The 26,020-nt window shown below is 47.1% G+C and overlaps 1 protein-coding gene across 1 annotated transcript; it reads right to left on the reverse strand.

Annotated features, from left to right (window-relative positions):
- Positions 1-19,638: 19,638 nt before the first annotated feature.
- AVPR1A (arginine vasopressin receptor 1A) lies at positions 19,639-25,466 on the reverse strand. Its single transcript, XM_068164716.1, has 2 exons — positions 24,464-25,466; positions 19,639-22,467 (listed from the first exon to the last, which is right to left on the reverse strand). The coding sequence occupies exons 1-2, from the start codon at positions 25,464-25,466 to the stop codon at positions 22,184-22,186; spliced, it is 1,287 nt and encodes a 428-aa protein (XP_068020817.1). The 3' UTR covers positions 19,639-22,183.
- Positions 25,467-26,020: the final 554 nt, after the last annotated feature.

Raw genomic sequence — 26,020 nt, forward strand, 5'->3', positions numbered from 1 at the left:
AGCTCCCTCAGCCTCTCCTCATAGGGCTTGTGTTCCAAGCCCCTCACCAACTTTGTTGCTCTTCTCTGGACTCGTTCCAGCAAGTCAACCTCCTTCCTAAACTGAGGGGCCCAGAACTGGACACAGGACTCGAGGTGTGGCCTAACCAGTGCAGTGTACAGGGGCAGAATGACCTCCCTGCTCCTGCTGGCCACACTGTTCCTGATGCAGGCCAGGATGCCATTGGCCCTCTTGGCTGCCTGGGCACACTGCAGGCTCATGTTCAGCCTACCATCAACCAGCACCCCCAGGTCCCTCTCTGCCTGGCTGCTCTCCAGCCACTCTGACCCCAGCCTGTAGCAGTGCATGGGGTTGCTGTGGCCGATGTGCAGAACCCGGCACTTGGATGTGTTAAATCTCCTGCCCTTGGACTCTGCCCATCTGTCCAGCCTGTCGAGGTCTCTCTGCAAAGCCTCTCTACCCTCCAGCAGATCAATTCCCTGCCCCAGCTTGGTGTCATCAGCAAATTTACTGATGATGGACTCAATGCCCTCATCCAGATCATCAGTGAAGATGTTAAAGAGGATGGGGCCCAGCACTGATCCCTGGGGGACTCCACTACTGACTGGCCGCCAGCTGGCTGTGGCACCATTCACCACCACTCTCTGGGCTCGGCCCTCCAGCCAGTTCCTAACCCAGCTCAGAGTGCTGCTGTCCAAGCCATGGGCTGACAGCTTGGCCAGGAGTTTGCTATGGGGGACGGTGTCAAAGGCCTTGCTGAAGTCCAGGTAGACTACATCAACAGGCCTCCCCCCATCCAGCAGGCGGGTCACGTGCTCGTAGAAGGAGATCAGGTTGGTCAGGCAGGACCTGCCCTTCCTAAATCCATGCTGGCTGGACTAAAGCTAAAGAGAAAACCAGAAAGGAGGAGACCACTGAATTTATTGATATGGCAAACTTACAGTGCATCTCGGGGTCCTGATTTGGCCCAGAGGTAGATGGACTGAGAGGATTTATGAAAAAAGTGTTCAAAATAGTCTTATTTCTCTGATTTGGGAACTGATCATAAAGGAGCCACAGCTAGGGGAAAACAGTCCTGTGCTTTCCACCAGCAGATCTTTTTAATACTGCATGAGGCTATGGGAGTCACACTCCTCATGTTAGGAACTGGAAGACTCACTCATAACACTTCAGTGCATTATGTTTATTGCAGTGCTTGCTAAGAATAAAAAGTGAAACATTATACAGCCTGAAAAGTATACAGACCTTTTCTACAGGCTTTGAAGAAAGAAACCTATTATTTGAGTCTCTCTTGTTCTGGAATGTGCAGGAGCAGATACACAACATTGTCTCGTTGCCTAAGGAATACTGCAATGAACAGTGTGCAATGAGCTGTGCTAAAGCCACTATCAGACACAGTTATGCAGAACTCCATCTCTGCTGTCAATTTAAAAGAGACACTAACCTCTGGGTTTGGAGAAGTACCTGGGAGTAAGGTTTTGATTGTATTCCAGCAAACTTTTAACAGAAGAATTGCTTTTCATGTACTCATGAGAGAGGATTTTCAAAGCAACCAAGAAACTGTAGGAAGAAGACATCTCTAAATGCATTGCCCCAGGATTTTCCAACAAGCCCAAACATTAAATGTCATCAGCTTGAAAAAATAAAACAAAGCCAAAACTAAACCCAGAAAACCAGAAGCACTAAATTATTATTATTATTATTATTATTATTATTATTATTATTATTATTATTATTGATGCACTGGAAAGATATAATACAATGGTGTCTCGGTCCGGAGACACAGCTCTTTTAAGTATTCCCGTGCTGTGAAATTAGAGGCACAAATGAGGCCAAAATATCAACAGCTAGACTATTTATTACATAAATAAAGTGGACATAAGAAAGGGAGAGGGAGAAAATAGAGAGGGAGAGAGAGAAGAGAGAGAGAAGAGGAAAGGAATTATATTACCACACTCCTCACCCCCCCCCAAGACAGTTTGAGTCTGTGGAGGAAAGGTGCTGCAGGAGATGTTGGGTTGGTACAGGAACGGTGCTGAGGCTCTGGCCGGAGAAGAGCTGTGGTCCTCTGGGCAGCCCCCTTCAGACACTGGAAGGCCACAATGAGGTCACCTCGGAGCCTTCTCTTCTCCAGACTGAACAGCCCCAGCTCCTTCAGTCTGTCCTCACAGGAGAGGTGCTCCAGCCCTCTGAGCATCCTCGTGGCCCTTCTCTGGACACATCCCAGCACCTCCAGATCCCTCTTGTAATAGGGGCTCCAGAACTGGAGGCAGTACTCCAGGTGGGGTCTCACCAGAGCTGAGTAGAGGGGGAGGATCACCTCCCTTGCCCTGCTGGCCACACTTCTCCTGCTGCAGCCCAGGATCTGATTGGCTTTGCGGGCTGCAAGTGCACATTGAGAGCTCCTGTTGAGCTTGGGCCCTGGGCATTCCCATTCACCAGGAATATATAGGTTAAAGTCAACTTCCTTGCAGCAGCTGTGGTCAGTCACATTATTTATTACCTGAGTTTCACAGGTACATCACCCTTGACCATCTTGTTCCATTGTAAGATTTTCCTTGGTCAGTCCAAAGTCTTCCTTCCCTTGGCTCTTCCTTGTGGCCATATTATTACCATTTTGGAAACTCATTCTGCATTAATGTGGTAACTTTAAGAATGCTTGCAAACATTTCCAGTTCAATTTTAAATTAAGGGAAGCCTATAATTTGGAGCTAAGGGACCAAAATAATTTGAGGCTTCAGCAAAATTAGATCATACATTGCTAAAATCAGCATTTGGCCTATGGCTCAGTCAGACTGGATTAAATTTGACACAGAACAGTGCAGGTTACTGCAAAGGCTGAGGACAACATGCCTTTTTTGTGTCTCAAGTCTAAAATGGTTTTGTTCCTGATTTTTGTGTAGATTGTGTATGGTGCCCTTTCATTGCCCTCACTATTCAGTGAGCCTTCACAAAATTCTGGTCCTGCCCAAAAGCCTTTAAACCTTATTTCAAATATTTCAGCTCACAGATACCAAACTCAGTGGGATATATTGTCCAGAACCTTGAGGTGACACCTCTGGACTTGCCTCACCTTCACATGTGATATAGGCCCAGAGAGAGAAAGATCATAGACCTAATTGTGGCCTTCCAGTATCTGAAGGGGGCCTACAGGAAGGCTGGGGAGGGACTTCTCAGGATCTCAGGTAGTGATAGGACTAGGGGGAATGGAATGAAGCTGGAGGTGGGGAGATTAAGGCTGGAGGTGAGGAGGAGGTTCTTCCCCATGAGAGTGGTGAAACCCTGGAATGGGTTGTCCAGGGAGGTGGTCGAAGCCCCATCCCTGGAGGTGTTTAAGGCCAGGCTGGATGAGGCTCTGGCCAGCCTGCTCTAGTGTGGGGTGTCCCTGCCCATGGCAGGGGGTTGGAACTAGATGATCCTTGTGGTCCCTTCCAGCCCTGACTGATACTATGATTCATAGTATCATAGTATCATAGTACCATAGTACCATAGTATCATAGTATCATACTATCATAGTACCATAGTATCATAGTATCATAGTATCAGTCAGGGTTGGAAGGGACCACAAGGATCATCTAGTTCCAACCCCCCTGCCATGGGCAGGGACACCCCACACTAGATCAGGCTGGCCAGAGCCTCCTTCTGAAAGCAGGAGTACTTCATCATTGAGTCTTTTACTGTGCTTTTCCCTCCTGCACCTCAGCAAGTCCTATTTGTAGAAAATGGGAGGGAAAGGTGATTTTTATCTGTAAAATTCCCAAGCTGACTTATACCAATTCACACATATGTGCTCAGAAGTGCTGACATGTACCTCCAGAATTAGCAATGGGGAACAAGTGTCACTTTGTCTTTGTACCCTTCAGCAGTGGCTGCTGCTTGGGATCTTTTGCCTCGGTATGTCAGCTAAGCCCTTATTAAGTCTTACTTTCCTTATCTGGTTATTTTATGGCTCCAGTTCTGTTCTTCATCTTCTTGTCACCTTATCTTAAGGTCAGTTTGTTCCTCCTCTTCCTTTGAATGAAATCAAGCACATAGATCTTAACTCTCCTTCTAAACCTTTTTCTACTGTTTTGCCTGCAGTTTTCACACAAACCTTTTAGTTCATATCACTCTTAATATTTATGCTACAAACCTCTACAAATTCAGTTGATTGCAGTATTGCATTAATGTTGCCATGTCCCATGCAGGACCATAGCCAGCAGCCGGTTGCAGGATACCACCCCAGTGCCTCATGCCAATACAGCCTGGTGGACCCTGGCTGTTAAGGAGACAATGCAGAACAGCTGTGTGTGGCTACAAGTTTCACTCTAAACCAGAAACTCTTGGCAAACATCCAGACACTTATCAGTAGGAAGCAAGGAGCATTTTCATGATTTTCATTATCTTGATGAAGACAGAAAGTGTGTCATCAGTAAATTCACAGATGACACCCAAATAGGTGGGAGTGTTGATCTTCATGAGGGTAAAGAGGCTCTAAAGAGGAGCTTGAGGAGCTTGATTGAATCCATGGCCAACGTTAATGGGATGAGCTTCAACATGGCCAAATGCCATGTCCTGCACTTGGGTCACAACAAACCCAACAGTGCTACAGGCTTGGGGAGGTGTGGCTGGAATGATGTCTGGCAGAAAGGGAGCTGGAGGTTCTAATCAACAAGCAGCTGAATATGAATAAGCAGTGTGCCCAGATGGCCAAGAAAGCCAATGGCAGCCTGGCTTGGATTAGAAATGCTGTGTCCAGCAGGAGTAGGGAGGTGATTGTCCCCTTGGACTCAGCTCTGCTGAGGCCATGCTTCGAGTATGGTGTCCAGTTTTGGGCACCTCAATACAAGAGAGATGTGGAAGTGCTGGAGCCAGAGCAGAGAAGGGCAACGAAGCTGGGGAAGGGCCTGGAGAATAAATCTTATGAAGAGTGACTGAAGGAGCAGGGGCTGTTGAGGTTGAAAAAGAGGAGGCTGAGAGGAGACCTTATTGCTCTATACAACTACTTGAAAGGGAGTTGTGGAGAGGTTGGTGCTGGTCTCTTCTCACAGGTAGTTAGTGATAGAACAATAGGGAACAACCTCAAGCTGTGACTGGGTAGGTATAGACTGGACATTATTTTTATTCATGGCAAGAGTGGTCAGACATTGGAATGTGCTGCCCAGGGAGGTGGGTGAGTCACCAACCCTGAATATATTTAAAGGCCATTTGGATGTCCTCCAGACTGAAGGAGTTGGGGCTGTTCAGTCTGGAGAAGAGAAGGCTCCAAGGTGACCTAATTGTGGCCTTCCAGTATCTGAAGGGGGCCTACAGGAAGGCTGGGGAGGGACTGCTCAGGATCTCAGGTAGTGATAGGACTAGGGGGAATGGAATGAAGCTGGAGGTGGGGAGATTCAGGCTGGATGTGAGGAGGAAATTCTTCACCATGAGAGTGGTGAAGCCCTGGAATGGGTTGCCCAGGGATGTGGTTGGGGCCCCGTCCCTGGAGGTGTTTAAGCCCAGGCTGGATGAGGCTCTGGGCAGCCTGATCTAGTGTGGGGTGTCCCTGCCCATGGCAGGGGGGTTGGAACTAGATGATCCTTGTGGTCCCTTCCAACCCTGACTGATACTATGATACTATGTGGTGTCTGGGGACATGGTTTAGGGGTGAACCTTGTAGAGTAGGATTATCAGTTGGACTTAATGATCCCAAGGGTCTTTTCCAACCTGAATGTTTCTGTGATTCTGTGATCCTTGAATGTCTCATGTTATGTCTTTTCTTTAATCCCCAATTCATTTAATACAGGACTATGTGAGATTTTTTTTGGCATATGTAGAGGCCCATGTACAGGATATAGGCTTGACATATAGAATTTAGGTAGGGAAATGACACCCTATTAAATGTAAGGTAAATGCACACCTGGATTCAGGTGGCTGAGAAAAGCTTGGAGATTCAGTGATTAATTCACAGCTACAGCTAAGCAAAGGCTCAGAAAAATGCATGATCTTGGAACCAGCAAGTGAAATGTTGAATTTGGCCATGAATAGAATAGAATAGAATAGAATAGAATAGAATAGAATAGAATAGAATAGAATAGAATAGAATAGAATAGACCAGGTTGGAAGAGACCTTCAAGATCATCGCGTCCAACCTATCAATCAATCCAACCCACCTAAACAACTAACCCATGGCACCAAGCACCCCATCAAGTCTCCTCCTGAACACCTCCAGTGATGGTGACTCCACCACCTCCCCAGGCAGCCCATTCCAATGGGCAATCACTCTCTCTGTATAGAACTCTTCCTAACATCCAGCCTAAACCTCCCCTGGCACAGCCTGAGACTGTGTCCTCTTGTTCTGGTGCTGGCTGCCTGGGAGAAGAGACCAACCTCTGCCTGTCTACAACCCCCCTTCAGGTAGTTGTAGACAGCAATAAGGTCACCCCTGAGTCTCCTCCTCTCCAGGCTAAGCAACCCCAGCTCTCTACTTGGATCTTAAGCCACGCCTGGTTGAAAGAGTAAGTACAAGAAAAAATAACATCCAAAGAGCATTCTTTAAAAGATTGCTTGAACTGTCTTTGAAAGATAGCCCTGATGCAATTGAATTGGAAAGAATGTCTCTATCAGCAAGGCTGTGCTTTGTACCATTGCCATAGCTTTATCACAAGTGTCAGGGGTCAGTGGGGAAACATGAATTTTCGTGCCATCCTTGCTGTATGCACACAACAGGCTGGAAAGCTCTTTGGCCTGCTAGTTGCATACTTGCCACAGGCATCACCTCAGGTGACACTCACTGAAGAAGAGCTGTGAAAGTGAGTAACACATGTATCATGTATCATCAGGGAGCTGGGGCTGCTGGAGGTGTTCAGGAGGAGACTTGATGGGGTGCTTGGTGCCATGGGTTAGCTGTTCAGGTGGGTTGGATTGGTTGATGGGTTGGACACGATGATCTTGAAGGTCTCTTCCAACCTGGTTTGGTTTATTCTAAATAAATAAAGGTTTATTCTAAGTAAAAATTTCTTCCTATTACACAAAAAGGGGGAAATACTGAATTAAATCCTTGTAAATCTGTACAAGTAATTTCTGAACAAGTTAGTTAGTTAGTTAGTTAGTTAGTTAGAATTGGAACTCTACTGAATATCTGTTGGTAGGTTTGTCTGGCCACCTATCTCCTAAATTCTTGATCAGAAAATACCAGTTTATCTGGGATTATCTGGAATGAAACCCTGTTTGATTTGATGTATCATTCCTTCACTGCTATTATCTCATCGCACATAACACTGGAACAAGCAGTGAAAGCAGACAAGGCTGCCTACAAGAGATGGCAGACCTGAGTCTGTCTCCTGAGCAAGCCTCCTTCTTTCTTCAAAGGCTTTCAGTCAAAAGCACTGAAATGAAGAGATGAATCCTTTCTGATGACATAGCTACACAAAAGATCAAACTTAAATTAATTGAAGGCATGTTTGCTCAGCTTTATTCTTATAACTGGTACCTGTAATGCACAGAGGATTCTGTCATTTACAGGCCAGATAAGAATACAGACTCCAGAATTATGCATGGAAAAAATTTCTGCAATGTGATAGAAATATTCTGTCATGAATAGTACACGACTCCAGGACAGAAAAGAACTCCAGGTCAAGAAGATTAATAACAGACAAAGAATGATTTTGAATGCTCCTCATTTCAGATTAATTCAATTGTGAAAAATGATTACCCTCTGTCACACAATACCTATAAATCACAGAGTCAGAGGAAAGTGCATTTATCTGTGTTTAACAACTGATTAATCCAAAAGTTGGGCCAAAAGTTATCCACATTTCTGCTAATTAGCAATATGTGGACTTGCTCTGCCTTTTTCACTGGAAAGAAAACCAGCATCTGATAGCACAGAATCGCAGAGTCACAGAATGCTAGGGGTTGGGATGGACCTTGAAAGATCATCCAGTCCAACCCCCCTGACAGAGCAAGATCACCTACAGCAGATCACACAGAAACACATCCAGACAGGTTTTGAATATCTCCAGAGAGGGAGACTCCACAACCCCCCTGGGCAGCCTGTTCCAGTGTTCTGGCACCCTCACAGTGAAACATTTTTCCTCATCTTTCCATGGAACTTCCTGTGCCTCCACTTCCACCCATTGCCCCTTGTCCTGTCATTGGGCATCACTGAGCAGAGCCTGGCTCCATCCCTTTGGCACTCACCCTTTACATCTTTATAAACATGAATGAGGTCACCCTTTAGTGTCCTCTTCTCCAGGCTAAAGAGCCCCAGCTCCCTCAGGCTCTCTCCCTTCCTCTCCCTTCATCATTTTTGTGGCTCTGCACTGGACTCTTTCAAGCAGTTCCCTGGCCTTCTTGAACTGAGAGGTTAATTTTGCCATTTTCTTAGAGGAACATTTCCAAACCTGTTGGAAACTACACCCCCAGGTCAAGCTGGAGAGATCAAAATAAAGAAATAAAACAACCTGGCCACAGAAATGTGATTAGTGCTAAACCACAAAGGCTAAAGGAGAATATTAACAAACAAACAGTTTATATTCTTGTCTTAAAAAACCATTCTGTGACAAACCTCTATCAGCAGCAAATGATGCTTTAAAGTCTTAACATTGAAAGTTTAATGACTAGAGCTGGTAAAAACCCAAAAAGCTTAAAGTCAGAATATGTGTAGGCACAGTCACTGAATTTTTGTCAGGGCTTAATGTGAGAAAGCAGGGGCAGTATCGTAGTGTCAGGTCAAGCACAGAACTCAGTGACACTGAGAAGGCTGTTAGTGTTCATTTGAACCACAAAATTTGTTCTACTCCAATAAAACACCAGATACCAAGAGACAGACCTACTGCAGCTCTGACTAACAAGGTCACCAAAAGGAGTCTCAGCTACCGCATGTGGTATTAAAGAAAACCCAAAACCAAACACCAGAAACCCAAACACAAACAACCAGAAAGAAACTGCTATTAGCTCTCATTTCATCACCAAGACATTTTCCTGCTTTTCACAGGATCACAGAGACATTCAGGTTAGAAAAGACCCTTGGGATCCCCAAGTCCAACTGAGAACCTTACTCAACAAGGTTCACCACTAACCCATATCCCCAAGCACCACATCCAAACCACCTTTAAATACATCCAGGCTCAAGGACTCAACCACCTCCCTGGGCAGCACATTACATAGCCTGACCACTCTTGCCATGAAAAAATGTTTCTTGGTATCCAGTCTGCATCTACCCAGTTGTAGATTGAGGCCATTCCCTCTTGTTCTGTCACTAATTACCTGTGAGAAGAGACCAGCACCAACCTCTCCACAACATCCTTTCAGGTGGTTGTAGAGAGCAATAAGGTCTCCCTCCCCTCAGCCTCCTCTTTTTCAACCTAAATAGCCCCTGCTCCTTCAGTCACTCTTCATAAGATTTATTCTCCAGGCCCTTCCCCAGCTTCATTGCCCTTCTCTGCTCTGGCTCCAGCACTTCCACATCTCTCTTGTATTGAGGTGCCCAAAACTGGACACCATACTCGAAGCATGGCCTCAGCAGAGCTGAGTCCAAGGGGACAATCACCTCCCTGCTCCTGCTGGACACAGCATTTCTAATCTAAGCCAGGCTGCCATTGGCTTTCTTGGCCATCTGGGCACACTGCTTGCTCACATTCATCTGCTTCAGTTCATGCAAGTGCATGAACTCTCTCCTCACTGCAGAGGAATTTCAGACCCCGTTTTTGAAAGTCTTCCCATCCCAAGTATAAGTATGTGGAAAAGGATCTTAACCACTTATCTCCTGGAAGAGATTCAGGTTCCCTGCAGGCCCATACAGAGGCAAGGGAGATGGGTATTCACATTGGTTGTCTGGAAGACCTTGTTTGAAGGTGCTGCAGCATACTCTCCTAGGTGGGTACACAACCTGTCTGGTGAATAACTTGGAGCCTGTTAACTTGGAGATGGAGGAGTGCAGACCTTGTGCCCAGCTGCCAGCCTAGCAGCAGTGCAAGTAACCCTGTGTGTACCCTTCTCCTGGGTTCATGGAGAAGAACAACAAATGCAAGTGTCCAAGTGAGTCTCTGGGATCCCTTATATCTTTGCCTTCAAGAGGGCTTAAAAATTGTAATTAAAAGAAACTCAAGAAACTCAATCAGCTTGGTACATGCAGAGTTAATACTGTCAAACCAGAGACTCTTCCCAGCAGGAGCTATACTATGCTGAGGAGGCTCCTGGGGTGGCTGGTTCATGTTCCTTGTTTTCCCTATGCTGGGGAAATGCAACTGGGAAGCCAGAGACACTCCTGGCCTCCTCACACAGACCATAGGGTACATGAACTTGGAGGCACATAGAGTTTGTTTCTTTATTTTACATGAACCCGACATCTTCTATGGACAAAGGACACTTCTGATCAAAGAGGTCGAATCTGCTATTTTTTCCATTAAAACATTACATGCTTGCACTTTTGATTTAAACACTTGGGAGGGACAGTTGTTGACCAGATGCATTGCCTCCCTTTCTCTGACAGTGCTTCTGCTCATGTTGAAAACAGTCATCACAGTATCACAGTATCACTAAGGTTGGAAGAGACCTCGAGGATCATTGAGTCCAACCTATCAACACAGACCCCATGACTAGACCATGGCACCAAGTGCCACGTCCAATCTCCTCTTGAACACCTCCAGGGACGGTGACTCCACCACCTCCCTGGGCAGCACATTCCAATGACGAACGACTCGCTCGGTGAAGAACTTTCTCCTCACCTCGAGTCTAAACCTCCCCTGGCACAGCTTGAGACTGTGTCCCCTTGTTCTGGTGCTGGTTGCCTGGGAGAAGAGACCAACCCCTTCCTGGCTACAACCACCTTTCAGGTAGTTGTAGAGGGCAATGAGGTCACCCCTGAGCCTCCTCTTCTCCAGGCTAAACAATCCCAGCTCCCTCAGCCTCTCCTCACAGGGCTGTGCTCAAGGCCTCTCCCCAGCCTTGTTGCCCTTCTCTGGACACATTCAAGTGTTTCGATGTCCTTCTTAAACTGAGGGGCCCAGAACTGGACACAGCACTCAAGGTGTGGCCTAACCAATGCAGAGTACAGGGCACAATGACTTCCCTGCTCCTGCTGGCCACACTCTTCCTAATGCAGGCCAGGATGCCATTGGCCCTCTTGGCCACCTGGGCACACTGCTGGCTCATATTCAGGTGGCTGTCAATCAGCACCCCCAGGTCCCTCTCTGTTTGGCAGCTCTCAGCCACTCTGACCCCAGCCTGTAGCTCTGCATGGGATTGCTGTAGCCAAAGTGCAGCACTCTGCACTTGGACTTGTTGAATGCCATCCCATTGGATTCTGCCCATCTGTCCATTCGGTCGGGGTCCCTCTGCAGAGCCTTTCTACCCTCTAACTGACCAACATCTGCTCCCAACTTGGTGTCATCTGCAAACTTGCTGATGACTGACTCGACCCCCTCATCCAGATCATCAATGAAGATGTTAAAGGGGATGGGGCCCAGCACTGATCCCTGGGGGACACCACTGGTGATTGGCTGCCAGGTGGATGTGGCACCATTCACCACCACTCTCTGGGCTCATCCCTCCAGCCAGTTCCTAACCCAGCACAGAGTGTAGTGGTCCAAGCCACGAGCTGACAGCTTAGACAGCAGTTTGCTGTGGGGGGCAGTGTCAAAGGCTTTGCTGAAGTCCAGGTAGCCCACATCCACAGGCCTCCCACGTCCACCAGACGGGTCACCTGGTCATAAAAGGAGATCAGGTTGGAGAGGCAGGACCAGGCAACCAGCACCAGAACAAAGGGACATAGGCTCAGGCTGTGCCAGGGGAGGTTTAGACTCGAGGTGAGGAGAAAGTTCTTCACCGAGCGAGTCGTTCGTCATTGGAATGTGCTGCCCAGGGAGGTGGTGGAGTCACCATCCCTGGAGGTGTTCAAGAGGAGATTGGACATGGCACTTGGTGCCATGGTCTAGTCATGGGGCCCATGTTGATAGGCTGGACTCGATGATCCTCAAGGTCTCTTCCAACCTTAGTTATACTGTGATACTGTGATCTTCCATATGATGGCTCTCTGGACTCCCCATACCAGTTGTGCCCTGGCTACAAAAACGATCACTCTTCCTCAGCTGGACACATCTGCACTGCAGGTATGTTCACAAACATCAAACCAGCTTTCATTGCCTATGTTGAGACACTTGGGTCATGGACTTAGCATGAAATGATAATTTGTTGTCTAATTACACTATGTGAGACCGAAGAATAAGCACTAATGATGAATTTTGTGTTGAAAGAGCAAGTCAACCTGGATCATCTCAACTCCAGTCCCATGTATTAAAAAATACAGTATTCAAGGAAAATTGCCATAATAGGTGCTCCAAAAAACACACCACAAAACACAAAGAGAGAGCTAAGCCCTTTCCTCATTTGCCCATCTACTATTCAATTTAATAACATGTTGCTAACTGTAAGCTTTAAACCTATCAATTTAATAACAGGTAAAATGTATCCTATCCATTATGTAAGGAGCATCTGTAACTCTGCATCAGAACACAGGATTCCTGAGCCTCTGAACATCAGCTTCACGGTGAATTAGGTTTTCAGAGCTATGTAACTAAATCTCTGCCAATTATTCAAAAAGACAAGTGCAATTTAGTTTGGGAAATTGTATTATGTACAGAGACACTAATGTATATAATGTATGGGCAGTGACTGGCTGGAAAGCAGCCCTGAGGAGAGAGACTTGGGGGTGCTGGTGGACAAAAAGCTCAACATGAGCTCTCAATGTGCACTTGCAGCCTGCAAAGCCAATCAGATCCTGGGCTGCATCAGGAGAAGTGTGGCCAGCAGGTCAAGGGAGGTGACCCTCCCCCTCTACTCAGCTCTGGGGAGACCCCACCGGGAGTACTGCCTCCAGTTCTGGAGCCCCTATTACAAGAGGGATCTGGAGGTGCTGGAATGTGTCCAGAGAAGGGCCACAAGGATGAGCAGAGGGCTGGAGCACCTCTCCTGTGAGGACAGACTGAAGGAGTTGGGGCTGTTCAGTCTGCAGAAGAGAAGGCTCCGAGGTGACCTCATTGTGGCCTTCCAGTATCTGAAGGGGGCCTACAGGAAGGCTGGGGAGGGACTTCTCAGAATCTCAGGTAGTGATAGGACTAGGGGGAATGGAATGAAGCTGGAGGTGGGGAGATTCAGGCTGGAGGTGAGGAGGAGGTTTTTCACCATGAGAGTATTGAAGCCCTGGAATGGGTTGTCCAGGGAGGTGGTCGAGGCCCTGTCCCTGGAGGTGTTTAAGCCCAGGCTGGATGAGGCTGTGGCCAGGCTGATGTAGTGTGGGGTGTCCCTGCCCATGGCAGGGGGGTTGGAACTAGATGATCCTTGTGGTCCCTTCCAACCCTGAATGATACTGTGATACTATTTACTGTGTGTAATTCTTTATTGCCCTGACTGCCCTCATAACGTTTGAAGCACCGTCCATAATGGAACTCCAGAAGGCTTGAAATCCACGTGGATATACAACTGTCTTGCAGGACTCAGCCCTAGTCTTGTGCAACACCTGGAATCATTCCTTTGCTCCCATGGAAACACTGAATTGTCTCACATTTAGAAAATGTTGTGGGGGCTCTTTAAAAAATGTATGCTCCTTCTCTGGAAGAGAATTTCTCAGAGCAAGTGTGTGGCAAATTTGTCTCAACCTCTGCCAACAACACAGTGAATGGTTACCTGTGGTTTCCTCTGAGGTGACATACCTGCAGTATTTCAGAGGATGCATTTGTCTGTGCCTACCCCAGTCTACAGATGTTTACTGCGTAACTCTGCCTGTTTTGCAGTGAGCCAGGAGAGAGCATTTACTATCAAATTCTTTTTTTCCCTTAGACATGACTTTACAGTTACTATTCTTACTTAGGAAAACATTTTACCGCCTCCAAAGCAAGTTGCTCCTTTTGATAAGAGTGCTGTAACATTAAATGCCTCATAATGCTTTGGGTTCATAGGATCATAGGATTTCAGGGGTTGGAAGAGACCTCTGAAGATCTTCAAGTCCACCCCCCCTGCCAGAGCAGGACCATAGAATTTAGTGCAGGTCACATAGGAACACATCGAGATGGGTCTTGAAAGTCTCCAGAGAAGGAGACTCCACCACCTCTCTGGGCAGCCTGTTCCAGTGCTCTGTAACCCTTACAATAAAGTTCTTCCTCATGCTGAGGTGGAACTTCCTGTGCTGTATTTTATATCCATTGCCCCTGTTCCTATCACAGGGCATAAGTGAGCAGAAGCTGTCCCTTGCTTCCTGACACCTAGTCCTCAGATATTGATACACATTTCATAGATCCCCTCTCAGTCTCCTCCTCTTTAGGCTAAAGAGCCCCAGGTCTCTCAGCCTTTCTTCATGAGGCACTGCTCCAGTCCCTTCATCATCCTTGCAGCTTTCCATTGGACTCTCTCAGGTAGATCCCTAGAGAGGATTGTTCATACACCACTCTTCACTTCCACAACATCTTCAGCCGAAAGCATTCTAAAACACTAGGAGGACTGTTGCCTTTGAGCTTGAAGAATTAGGCATCTATTATGACATTTAGACTGACTTTACTACCTCTTTCCAAAAAGGAGATTGGTATTTAGGTTTCTTCCTTTCTCCTGCCTGAAAGGTCTGTAACTGCCTGCATTTCCCACAGGATATGTGTGTATTGGTGGGGGCCAAGCCCCTAGAAGTTGCATGTTCAATGCTTCACTTGCAGAGATCACTGTCCCCTTTTAAAGGTTGCCTTGCAGCTAGCCATCTCAGAAGAGATATTTACTTGATACTTGCTGGCAAAGGGCTCCTTTTCTAAATAATAAATCATATGTTCACAGAATCACAGAGTTGTCAGGGCTCAAGGATCCTCTAGTTCAAACCCCACTGCCATGGGCAGGGACACTTTCCACTAGATCAGGCTGCCCAGAGCCACATCCAGCCTGGCCTTAAAAACTTCCAGGGATGAGGCTTCTACCACCTCCCCAGACAACCTGTTCCAGTGTCTCGCCACCCTCATGGTGCAGAGCTTCTTCCTAATGTCTAATCTAAATCTTCCCTCCTCTATCTTGGATTCATTCCCTCTAGTCCTGTCACTACCCAACACCCTAAAAAGTCCCTCCCCAGCTTTCTTGTATGCCCTCTTCAGATGCTGGAAGGCCACAGTAAGGTCTCCTCAGAGCCTTCTCCTCTGCAGACTGAACAACCCCAACTCCCTCAGCCTGTCTTCATAGGAGAGGTGCTCCTATTCATAGTTACAGTTACAAAATAGAAAGTGCCTTGATTCTTTCAAATCATCTTTTGACTAGGACATGGTTTATTTACTCTCTGAGTCACCAGTTCATGTCTTTCCCAGGATTCACTGTAGGCTTTTTATTTGACAGGATCCACATTCCTTCCTCCAAAAGGAATTTGAAATGAAAGTGTTTTCATGGCAATCCTGTCTGCTGCTACTTCTGTGGTCTCTGTCCTTAGTCTTCCTGCAGCAAGCATTACCAGGGACAAGAGCGGCTGTAGCTGAAGCAATCACACCAGCAGCAGTGAAAGAGGCTGGGGCAGCCAGTCTCTGGTTATCTGTTTCTCATCGTCCAGAATGGCCTGGAGTGACAAGTAATTTGTACTGCCAGTTTTGTTATGTTTTGCTTCCAAGGCTTTGGTGCTTTGTTTGAGAAGGGATATTGAATTCATACACAGCACTTCTTATCCATGTTTTCCTACAGGAATTCATGGATCAAGATAATCTTTATTACCCTGAACTGCAGAAGGATAACTCGGGCACCAGTAAATTAACTTTGCCACTACTGCATATGTGGCCATTGTCACTTGGAAATATAATCCAGGCCTCCTGCTGTCCTGTCAGTGCCTGTGCCTTTGTAAGAGGGAAAAGACAACAGTGCAAATGGGGCAGCAGTGGCTTCCTACCTGTGCCTACCAGCTAGGTTAGAGAGGAATGACACTGATTAACACAAAGAGGAACACCCACACCTTGAGTCCTGTGTCCAGTTCTGGGCCCCTCAGTTTAAGAAGGACATTGAGACACTTGAATGTGTCCAGAGAAGGGCAACAAGACTGGGGAGAGGCCTTGAGCACAGCCCTGTGAGGAGAGGCTGAGGGAGCTGGGATTGTTTAGCCTGGAGAAACATACAAGAAACACATTCTTAGACATCATTCATAAGTCAAAATGGGAATCATGGGGAATTTTTTTCTTCAGTCTCATTAAGGCTGTATTTTTTGACCAGAGGCAGAAGGAAAGCTCATAAATGTGTTTAAACAGGTCTCACAGGTCTACCACATTAGAGCAACAAAAATGAAATGCTATAGTCCTGTGTAACAAAACAACTGCCATGGAAGGAGGGCTGTGATTTCAATAGCACTTTGTCCTATGGCAGGGTACAAGTGCAATCAATTTAAGAATTGACAGTCATGAGACTGTAGTCCTTATTTATGCAGAGAGCAATAAATCTCCATGCCTGCTTAAATAATTTAGGCTAGATATTAGAAAATGCTTCTTCACTGAGAGGGTTATCAAACATTGGAGTGGTTTGCCCAGGATAGTGGTGGAGTCACTGTCCTTGGAGGTGGGCCTGACACTTAGGGACCCTTCAATGCTGGGTCAAGGATTGGACTGGATGAACTTTGAGGTCTCTTCCAAGCAGATGTATTCTGTTAATTCTGTGATTTTCTATTAGTGCTAGCACCTTACAGAAACCCATGATGGACCACAGTGGTTCAAAACTGTCCTTGGAGTTGACTTGATTTGACTTGGGGAGTGGATTTGAAATGGGCAACATATTGGAAATGTGAAGATTCTTCTCTGATTAGAGGAAAGTCTACCTGTACACAGCAATATCTTGGTCCACCTAGAAATACAAAGACTTGCTAATCTCTTCAGCATACAGCTGAGAAGAGAGCTTTGCAATCCCAATGCTGCCTCACAGCCTTGCTTTTCAGAAATGGAATAACCCAGTGGACTGTGTCAGGAATTCAGCTAAAAATGTCCTTAGGTCTTCACCTAAGGCTGATTTGCATGTAAACTGTTATGCCAAGCAAGTTTATACTAAGACATGAGAAATTACTGAGCAGTTGTACCAAAACAGCAATGCAGTATTAATCCATTAACACAGTTCCAATCCAGGACTTTCTTCAGGACTGGTCCTGGGAGAAGCAGACCTATACTGGTTGGCTCTAACAAAGCTCGGCAGGGTCTAGTTGTGATTGTTGTTTGTTTGCTTTCACATGCCTGCACAAAGCATTCTGCATGACTTACATTACTTTCAGCAGCTCCCTGCCTTTTTCAAGACTAGCTGGACTTACTCTTGTGTGAGGAGCTATTGCCTGAACCAGCCAGGGACTGCTCCCTGCAGAGCAGCTGTGCTCTGTGCCTGGATGTTGAAAGCTGCTCATCCATATCCCCAGTAATTCTTTCATCCAAGTAGCAAGTGCAACATTTCCCAAGTCCATTCCTAAAGAAAAGGTACTAAAAACTACCTTGTAACAGTAACTGAAGCTCCAAAGTAGTCTTTAAGCACATGAACTCTTTCCTGCCTCCCAATCTTCCCCAACACAGAAGGACTTCCCCGTCCTGTACAGGAAGGACTGTACAACTGAAACGTGCAGACACATTTTAGAAGATCCCATTGCATTTAATTAGTTGTTTCTGTAGGTGGGGAATTCAGTCTAGGAAAACTCTGTAAAAGCTTCCTCCACATAGCAACTAACTTTGTATTTCAGCAATAGCTCTACTGTAAGATCTTGGTTCACTTCTCAAAGCTGGGTCATAGGCACATGTCCCGGGACACCATCCAGTGCTGCAACTCCTGGCCTTTTTCTGCCCTGTTTTCCATAGGCACAAATTGGAAATGCACAGGAATACACTTGAATAAAGTCCTCCAGTCTGGACAGTTTGGGACCGGCCATCAGATTCCAAGAGGGCCAATGGCATCCTGGCCTGTATCAAGAACAGAGTGTCCAGCAGGAGCAGGGAGGTCATTCTGCCCCTGGACACTGCACTGGTTAGGCCACACCTCGAGTACTGTGTCCAGCTCTGGGCCCCTCAGTTTAGGAAGGAGGTTGACTTGCTGGAGCGAGTCCAGAGAAGGGCAACAAAGTTGGTGAGGGGTTTGGAACACAAGCCCTATGAGGAGAGACTGAGGGAGCTGGGGTTGCTTAGCCTGGAGAAGAGGAGACTCAGGGGTGACCTTATCGCTCTCTACAACTACCTGAAGGGAATATTATATCAGTATCAGTATCACTAAGGTTGGAAGAGACCTCAAAGATCATCGAGTCCAACCTGTCACCATAGGCCTCATGACTAGAGTAGGGAGGACACTACTGTCCACTGCAGGCTTGAACTCAAGACCTTCCCATTAAAGGTCTTGTGCGCTACCAACTGAGCCACAAACGACTTATGTTCTGGGCTGCCTGGGGAGGTGGTGGAGTCACCATCGTTGGAGGTGTTCAGGAGGAGACTTGATGGGGTGCTTGGTGCCATGGGTTAGTTGTTTAGGTGGGTTGGATTGGTTGATGGGTTGGACACGATGATCTTGAAGGTCTCTTCCAACCTGGTTGTTTATTACTACTACTACTACTACTATTATTATTATTATTATCTGCAGACAAAACCTATGTCTTTGCAGGACTGCACACACATGAACTTCATCTTCCTGTGGACATCGCTCATGCTGTGCTAACACAGAAACAAACACACAAACAAAACCCAACCAAACCACCACAACAAAAATCAATCAATCAAACAAAGCAAACTTCTTTTTCTTCTGAACCAATGATATGTTTTGCTCAAATATTTTTAACAGCTTTTTGGCAACTTACATTTCTTGTTGAAGACAACAAAATCATTTCCCTCTTCTATATAATTTCTGCCATTTAATTGTCTTTAAAATGTTGTGATTCTGGGCAATGCCAGCACAAACAACACAGCACAGGCTCATCCATCCCACCATGTTTTATATTAGAAGCTAAAAGTTTCAAAAGGATTGAGGGAGTCCAACAGAGGGCTACAAGGATGATGAAGGGACTGAAGCACTGCCTTATGAGGAAAGGCTGAGAGACCTGAGGCTCTTTAGCCTGAAGAGGAGGAGACTGAGAGGGGATCTAAGAAATGTTAATAAATATCTGAGGGCTGGGTGTCAGGAAGGAAGGGACAACCTCTGTTCACTTGTGCCCTGTGATAGGACATGGAGCAATGGATGTAAACTACAGCACAGGAAGTTCCACCTCAACATGAGGAAGAACTTCTTTGCTGTAAGGGTCCCAGAGCACTGGAACAGGCTCCCCATTCTGGTTGTGGAATCTCCTTCTCTGGAGACTTTCAAGGCCTGTCTGGATGTGTTCCTGTGTGACCTGTGCTAGATTTTGTAACACATTTGGAAGAAACTTAAAAGTACAATTTCAAGCCTGTTTTTTTATATTTTCTTGTTTTTTTCTTTATGGAGATATTCAAAGGCTCCCTGGATGTGTTCTGGTGTGATCTGGTGTAGGTGATCCTGATCTGGCAGAGGAGTTGGTCTGGATGATCTGTCAAGGTCTCTTCCAGCCCCTAGCATTCTGTGATTCTGTGACTTTGGTCATTTCCCAGCTTAGTTTTGTTCTCAACATTTCACATGTGTTTTCTTGGTTTGAACATAAAGTGTCATAGAAAAAGAATTCAGTGCTACAAACACGAATACCCCACTAGTACAGCCAAGTGCTTTTTAATACACATATATATATATTCATGTACAAAGAAACTAGCAATACAAGTAGAAAGCAAGGCAAAGGATAGTGTACTTAACTTGAAACATTTGCAATTTCAGTAACTGTGAATTACCTACTTGTAAAACATATGCAGTACCTGTTCAGTGCACAAATATACACACACCCAATGCCACTGCATGCATTGTTCTTTTCAGACTTAAAATATAACTTGGGGTTCACAAACCTTCACTCAGAACTGGTGCAGTCATATCTGTGTACTAAAGGTGGTGGAAAAGAGAGTCTATTAAATATGAGCCATTCCCCTGTACTGTCCTCTGGGTTCTAGTGTTAAGGATGACATTAATAACATTTTGAAAAACATTCAAACTAGAGAAGAGCAGATTTAGCTTGGATGCAAGGAACAAGTTCTTTACCATGAGGGTGGTGGATCACTGGAACAGGTTTCCCAGAGAGGTGGTTTGGGCCCCATCCCTGGAGATATTTCAGCTGCGGCTCGACAGGACTCTGGGCAATCTGATCTGGTTGAGGATGTCCCTGCTTACCGCAGAGGGGGCTGGACTAGATGACCGTCAGAGGTCCCTTCCAACCCAAGCCATTCTGTGCTTACATGATTAGACTAGATTTTCTTCAGTGACAACAAAATCTAAACATTTTTTTAGCTATAATCTTCCCTATTCTTTGGGAATATGTCTGTGTTAGGTCTGGGAGCTTCTGGAGTGGACAACAGGTTGAATATGATCATATCCAGCATCTAGCCCTGTTAATTCCTGCTCCAATTATTGAGACAAACACATAGCCAGCACTATCCTCAGTGAAAACCATCTTGTTTTTCTCCTTCTCCTTCTCCTTAAGCAATTAGAAAAGCAATTTTGTTTGTCTGGTTTTGGTGGGAATGAGAGAAAGCTGTTGCTGAGGTTCCACCTTGCAAACATAAGCATGCACATTACACTGCCATGCATGCGTCACAGAAGTGTCAAGTTTGGAAGGGGACCTCAAGGATCATCTAGTTCCAACACCCCTGCCATGGACAGGGTCATCTTCCACTAGATCAGGTTCCTCAGAGCCACTGCTCTAGCAAGCCAGAAGTCCTGTGCATGTGCAAGGGGAGCACCTGGATTTCAGGAGCCAGCGAGCTCGGGAAAATGGAGCAAACAAGTAGCTTTACTCTCAAAGAGATCCTCAGGACTTTAAAACCACAGCAAAACTTATGCAAGGAACTTCAGAATCCAACCTCCAGGTAAACATCAGATTCCATGGAAAGAAGGGACTATTTACAGGCTGCAAGAACTACAATTTGATTTGGCATGCACTGTAGTGAGAACCAGCACACCTTCAATACTTTATATGAGTAAAATTCTCGTGATAGCTTTAAACTGCAGTTTACTGTGAATTTTGAGGACTATTTGTGAATTTTGAGGACTACACTGACATGATTTGTCCAAAAAAAAAAGCCAAACAACATGGGCAATTTTTATATGTTCTCAGAGGACTTGCAAATCTGACTCTCAAATCCATGTCTTGGAATACACTGATTCTTCAGCCCTTACCAAACAGCCCCTTTCTTCCAAATGTATGGGGCTGTTTGCTTGACAACCAATTGTGGCTGGAAGCCAGCTGTCTTAGTGAGGGGGGAACCAAACATAAAAAAAAATCAAACCAACAAAAATACAAAAGGATGCAATCCTCATCCACAAAGCAAGTCGTTCAGTAGCTATGAATTTTCTTAGTCTATGTCTGTAACAGTGCTGAGACAGTCGTAGCTTAGTACAATTATTTACCAACAGACTTCTTTTTTAATTGGTTAAAAAAAAAATCAAGGAATCAAGGCAGGTGCAACAATACAAAAAAGAAGTAATAATTAAGAAAAACAAAAAAAATTGCTGTATAACTTCCATGAAGATGAAGGGAAGAGGAAATGTTACCCTGAAAGTGAAGCTCCACAATACACATACACACATCGGCAGCACTGAAGGATTTGCCTTCACATGGGCTGTTACATTCCAGTACCTGAGAGCTGCTGGACCTTCACAAGATAAAGCAGTACAATAAATTAAGCTGCCAATAACTCAGAGCCTGTCTAACCATGTCTTTTTATTTTGTCACCTTGCTCATACAATCTTCTTTCCCTGTGAATTCATTGGACAGTCGTGGGAAGTTTGAGGCGTTAACACTAGAGAGCGGAGCTCCCCCAAGGCAGGCCAGCTCCACTTATTTGTACAGCTATGAACAGCAAGCAATCAATGCACAAAGTATTTTAAAAACAAAGAAACTGAAGAGAATAAATTCTACTTAGAAAAATAATTGCTTTATTGTTGTCACACCTTCCTGATCGGTGGCCCAAGTTCTAACACCTTTCAGAAAATAACTTACAGACCGTGGAATACTTTACTGAGCAACGTAGCATATTTTGTCTTAGGGAGAACCTCGCCATGTCTTCTTACCATGCCTGGCACCTATGACCAGCATAAAGTTCTGTGCCTTAACCTTTCCAAGTGCTGTTCTGGGGCAGCAAGCCCTGCCTGCCCTGGGTCTGTCTCAGGTTGGAACAGGGATGAAGCTGGTTGATTTGGAGTGGGGAGACTCTCGCCAGGTATTCAGGCTGTGGGTTGGGCTTCTGTGATTGGTAAAAGAAGTCTGTCGCCTGCTGTTGCTGTTTGAATCTTCTTTACTCAGTGTTTGCCTTATTTTTTGGCAGCAAGGAAAGCTCTGTATGCAGTCTTGCAGGAGGTGCCCACTGAAGAACATGTAGATCCATGGGTTACAGCAGCTGTTCAGACTGGCCAACAGAGCTGTGACGGTAGTGGCAGTGTTTTCAGAATCTGGGAAGGGAGGGGAAGAAAGCTTTTTAACCACCAAAAGAACATTTGCACTATTCAGTCAATCAATTCTTTGACTGTTGGATTTATTGTCGTGAATAGTTGAAAGGTCTAAAAGTTAAGCAGCAGGATTTGAAATGAGTAATGGGGGCATAATGAAAAAAGTTCTTGTTTATGTAAGGCTGCCACTGAAGCCAATGGGAGTTTGTCTGAACAAACTTCAAAAAGCTCTGACAGAGATTATGGAGCAATTAATCCAGAATAATACTTTAGTCCCATTTCCACTGATGTTTATCCATGTGTTGATAAGCTCATGCTTTAAATACTGAACAGTTTGTATTCAGACTTCTGTTTTGAAAAATTGGTTACCCTGGAGGGCAGTGGCAAAATTCCCCCTGATTTCCCACTGCCTTCAATAGCACTGACCTTTGCTGTTTACATTTGCATTCTGGGAAGTGTTGAATACCCAGGTTGTGAATCAAACCTGGATTTCAGAGGTTGAACAAATTTTGCTTCAGGGAAAACCAGAAGTTAGCCCTGTGCCATGAAACAGTCATGGTCTTCTATCTTCAAAATCAGTTAAGTTATCAAATATTCTAAATATAGATTTAGTCTGATCAGTTAGTGATCTCTGCAGATATCAAATCTCCAACAAAAGTAACTGCTGTGTTATGCAGTTCTGGAGGTTTAAAGAATCTCTTCAAACAAACCTACCAAATACTTCTGTTCAATTAAGTTTCCATTTGTTTTGAAGTAGAGAAAATATAATATAATATAATATAATATAATATAATATAATATAATATAATATAATATAATATAATATAATATAATATAATAATAATTATTATTAATACTAATAGCAATAATAATATATATATTTTTGTCTACTTCAAGCATTTATTTCTCTGTAGAGACCTGCATTTTAGGCTTGTTTTTATTCCCATATTAGGGGCAATCAATGCTCTCACTATACAGTAAGTGATATTTTGAGGTTATTAAAGGGGGATGAGGGGGAGTGGGAAGCAAACAACCCAAACAAAACCCCAAACAAAGCTCACCTCCCCCACACCTCCCCCCCCCTAAACCAACCAAACCAACCAACCCACAAAATTCCCAACCCTGAATTCCAAAATTTGGCTTTCTGCTTTCTTATTATGAGGAAAGAGCAGATGGTTGTATCTTGCCGGCCGGAATTAACAGTGAGGCAAGTGTCTCCAAAATACTATATTGCTACTGTTTCATGAGAACTGGTGGCTGTCCAATGGAGCTACTCAGGGGTGACTGCGGTATTGAGATGAAGGCGTCGGAGTTAAGCCTGCACTCAATTCCATTATTAGGCTGCAGAGAACATACACGCAAGGCAGTTATAGCAGAGAAGGTTTAGAAGGTTCCTTGCTAGTATAATACGCTTGACATATACGTGTGTATGCTTAAAAATAACACAGAACGTTTCTGAAGTTTTATTAATTGGCAACTTCAAACGGAAGAAAATGTTGCTGGTTCAAATTACCGGAGCGAACATTTCAGCTCCCATCCGCTAATTTTGCTCTGGATGAGAACGCGGTGGCTGCTGCTGCTCCGCCCGAGGGACCCAGCGGCCACAAGCAGCCGCTCCGCTCCGGCTGCTCCCGGGACACGCCGAGCTGCGTCCCGCTGCCCTGCACCGCAGCTCCCCGGGGCCGCCCCGTCCGGCAGTGCGGGCTGTGCCGGTGGCGGGGGCCAAGGGCTTGCCCACCGTGCCGCACACCGGCGCCTGCGGGGGAAGAGGGCGTTTCAGCCGCTCTGGCCCGCGGAGAGAGGATCCTATTTAGCGATGCCTCGCCTCGGTCACGCTCTGGGCTCCAGCGCCCTATCTCCCCCACATTCGCCTCAGAAATGCACCCCTCCCCAGGAGAGCCGGCTGCGCCGCCAGAGGAGCCCCAGGCGGGCCGGTACGGCCTAGGGGAAACCGGCGGAGATCTCTCCCCGTGCCCAGCAGGACCTCCCCGGCACCTACCGACCCAGGAAAAGCGCTGGTCCCAGACAGACCACATCTGGATGGTGAAGAAGGGCGCCCAGCAGACGACGTACGCCGAAACGATGACAAAGGTCATCTTGACGGTGCGGATCTTGGCGCGGGAGATGGTCTTGACGCTGCTGACAACACAGGGGGCAAGAAGCAGCCCACTCTGCGGGCCGCTGCCGCCCGCCCGCCGCCTGCCACCCGCCTCCTCCCCCGGGCGCGTCTTGCCCCTGACGTTGCGCCAGATGTGGTAGCAGATGAAGCCGTAGCAGGTGACCAGAATGAGGACGGGCGCGACGAAAATGCCGCCGGTGATCCAAGTGATATAAGCGCGGGGCCCCCAGGGCATGATGAAGTGTGCCCAGCAGTCGTAGACCTGTGAGCCTCGCTCCACCTCGCTGAGGGAGAAGATGAAGTACTGCGGGGTGCTGAGCAGCAGGCTGAGCACCCAGGCCGCCGCGATCATCCCATAGGAGCGTTTGGTGGGCTGCTGTAGAGTTTTCAGTGGGTGACAGACGGCGATGTAGCGGTCGGCGGTCATGGCCACCAGCATGTACGCTGAGGCGAACATGCCAAAGACCTGCAGGTGCTTGACGACGCGGCAGAGCCCGTCGGGGCCGTGGAAGCGGTGGGTCACCTCCCAGCACAGCTGGGGCAGCACCTGGAAGAAGGCCACCACCAGGTCAGCCAGGCTGAGGTGGCGGATGAAGAGGTGCATGCGGGACGCCTTGCGCGGCGTGCGCCGCAGGGCCAGCAGCACGCTGCCGTTGCCCACCACCGCCACGGCAAAGGTGACGGCCAGCACTGCGATCTCCAGCTTCGCCAACTCCTCGTCCCGCCCGAAGGGGTCCCAGCCGCCCAGGCTGCCGTTGGGTGACCCCGACCACGCCTCGGGGCTGGGGCTGCTGCCGTCGCCGGGTTCCGCCGGCCGCCACCGGCTGTCGTTCCCGGGCGAGGCCGCCGCCGGTGGGGAGCCGGCTCCGCCAGCGAGGCGCATGGAGGGGGCTGCGCGGCGGGGCCCGGCTCGACCCCCGCACGCTCGCTCGCTCGCTCGGCCGTCGCCGCTTCCCGTCGTCTCCCCGCTCCGGCGGCGCGGAGCTCCGGCTCAGGTGCCTTTATGCCCCGCGGCGGGAGGCGAGGCGAGCGGGGAGCTCCCGTGCCAGTGGCTGCCCAGCGCCTGACGCCAGCCCTCGCCTTCCCCCGGTTGCCACCGCCCCGTCCGCGCCCCCTGCGCGCCTCCCCCCCCGCCACCGCCGAAGGCTCGTCCCGCTGCTTTCCTGGAGGTGAACGAGCCGGGGAAGAGCCGGGGTCGCTCCGCCCAAAAAGTGATCTCTAGGAGGGAAACGGGGTTCGCCACTGTCCCTGCCTCCGCGGAGCCGAGCGGGGAGTGCAACCGGTAAGGGGCAGTGGGGAGAGCTGCTCGATCTGAAACAGTAGCCAGTGAGCTCCCTCACGGGCAATTTGAAGCAGCACTTAAAAGTTTAATAGAGAATCAAGATGTTGCTGTTAACCATGAGAATGGTGCAGGTCTGTCAGTGTCAGCCTACGCAT

This window comes from Melanerpes formicivorus, unplaced genomic scaffold, assembly GCF_026170545.1.
Source record: "Melanerpes formicivorus ecotype bairdi unplaced genomic scaffold, bMelFor1.0.p_v2 SCAF_3, whole genome shotgun sequence".
Classification (NCBI taxonomy): domain Eukaryota; kingdom Metazoa; phylum Chordata; class Aves; order Piciformes; family Picidae; genus Melanerpes; species Melanerpes formicivorus.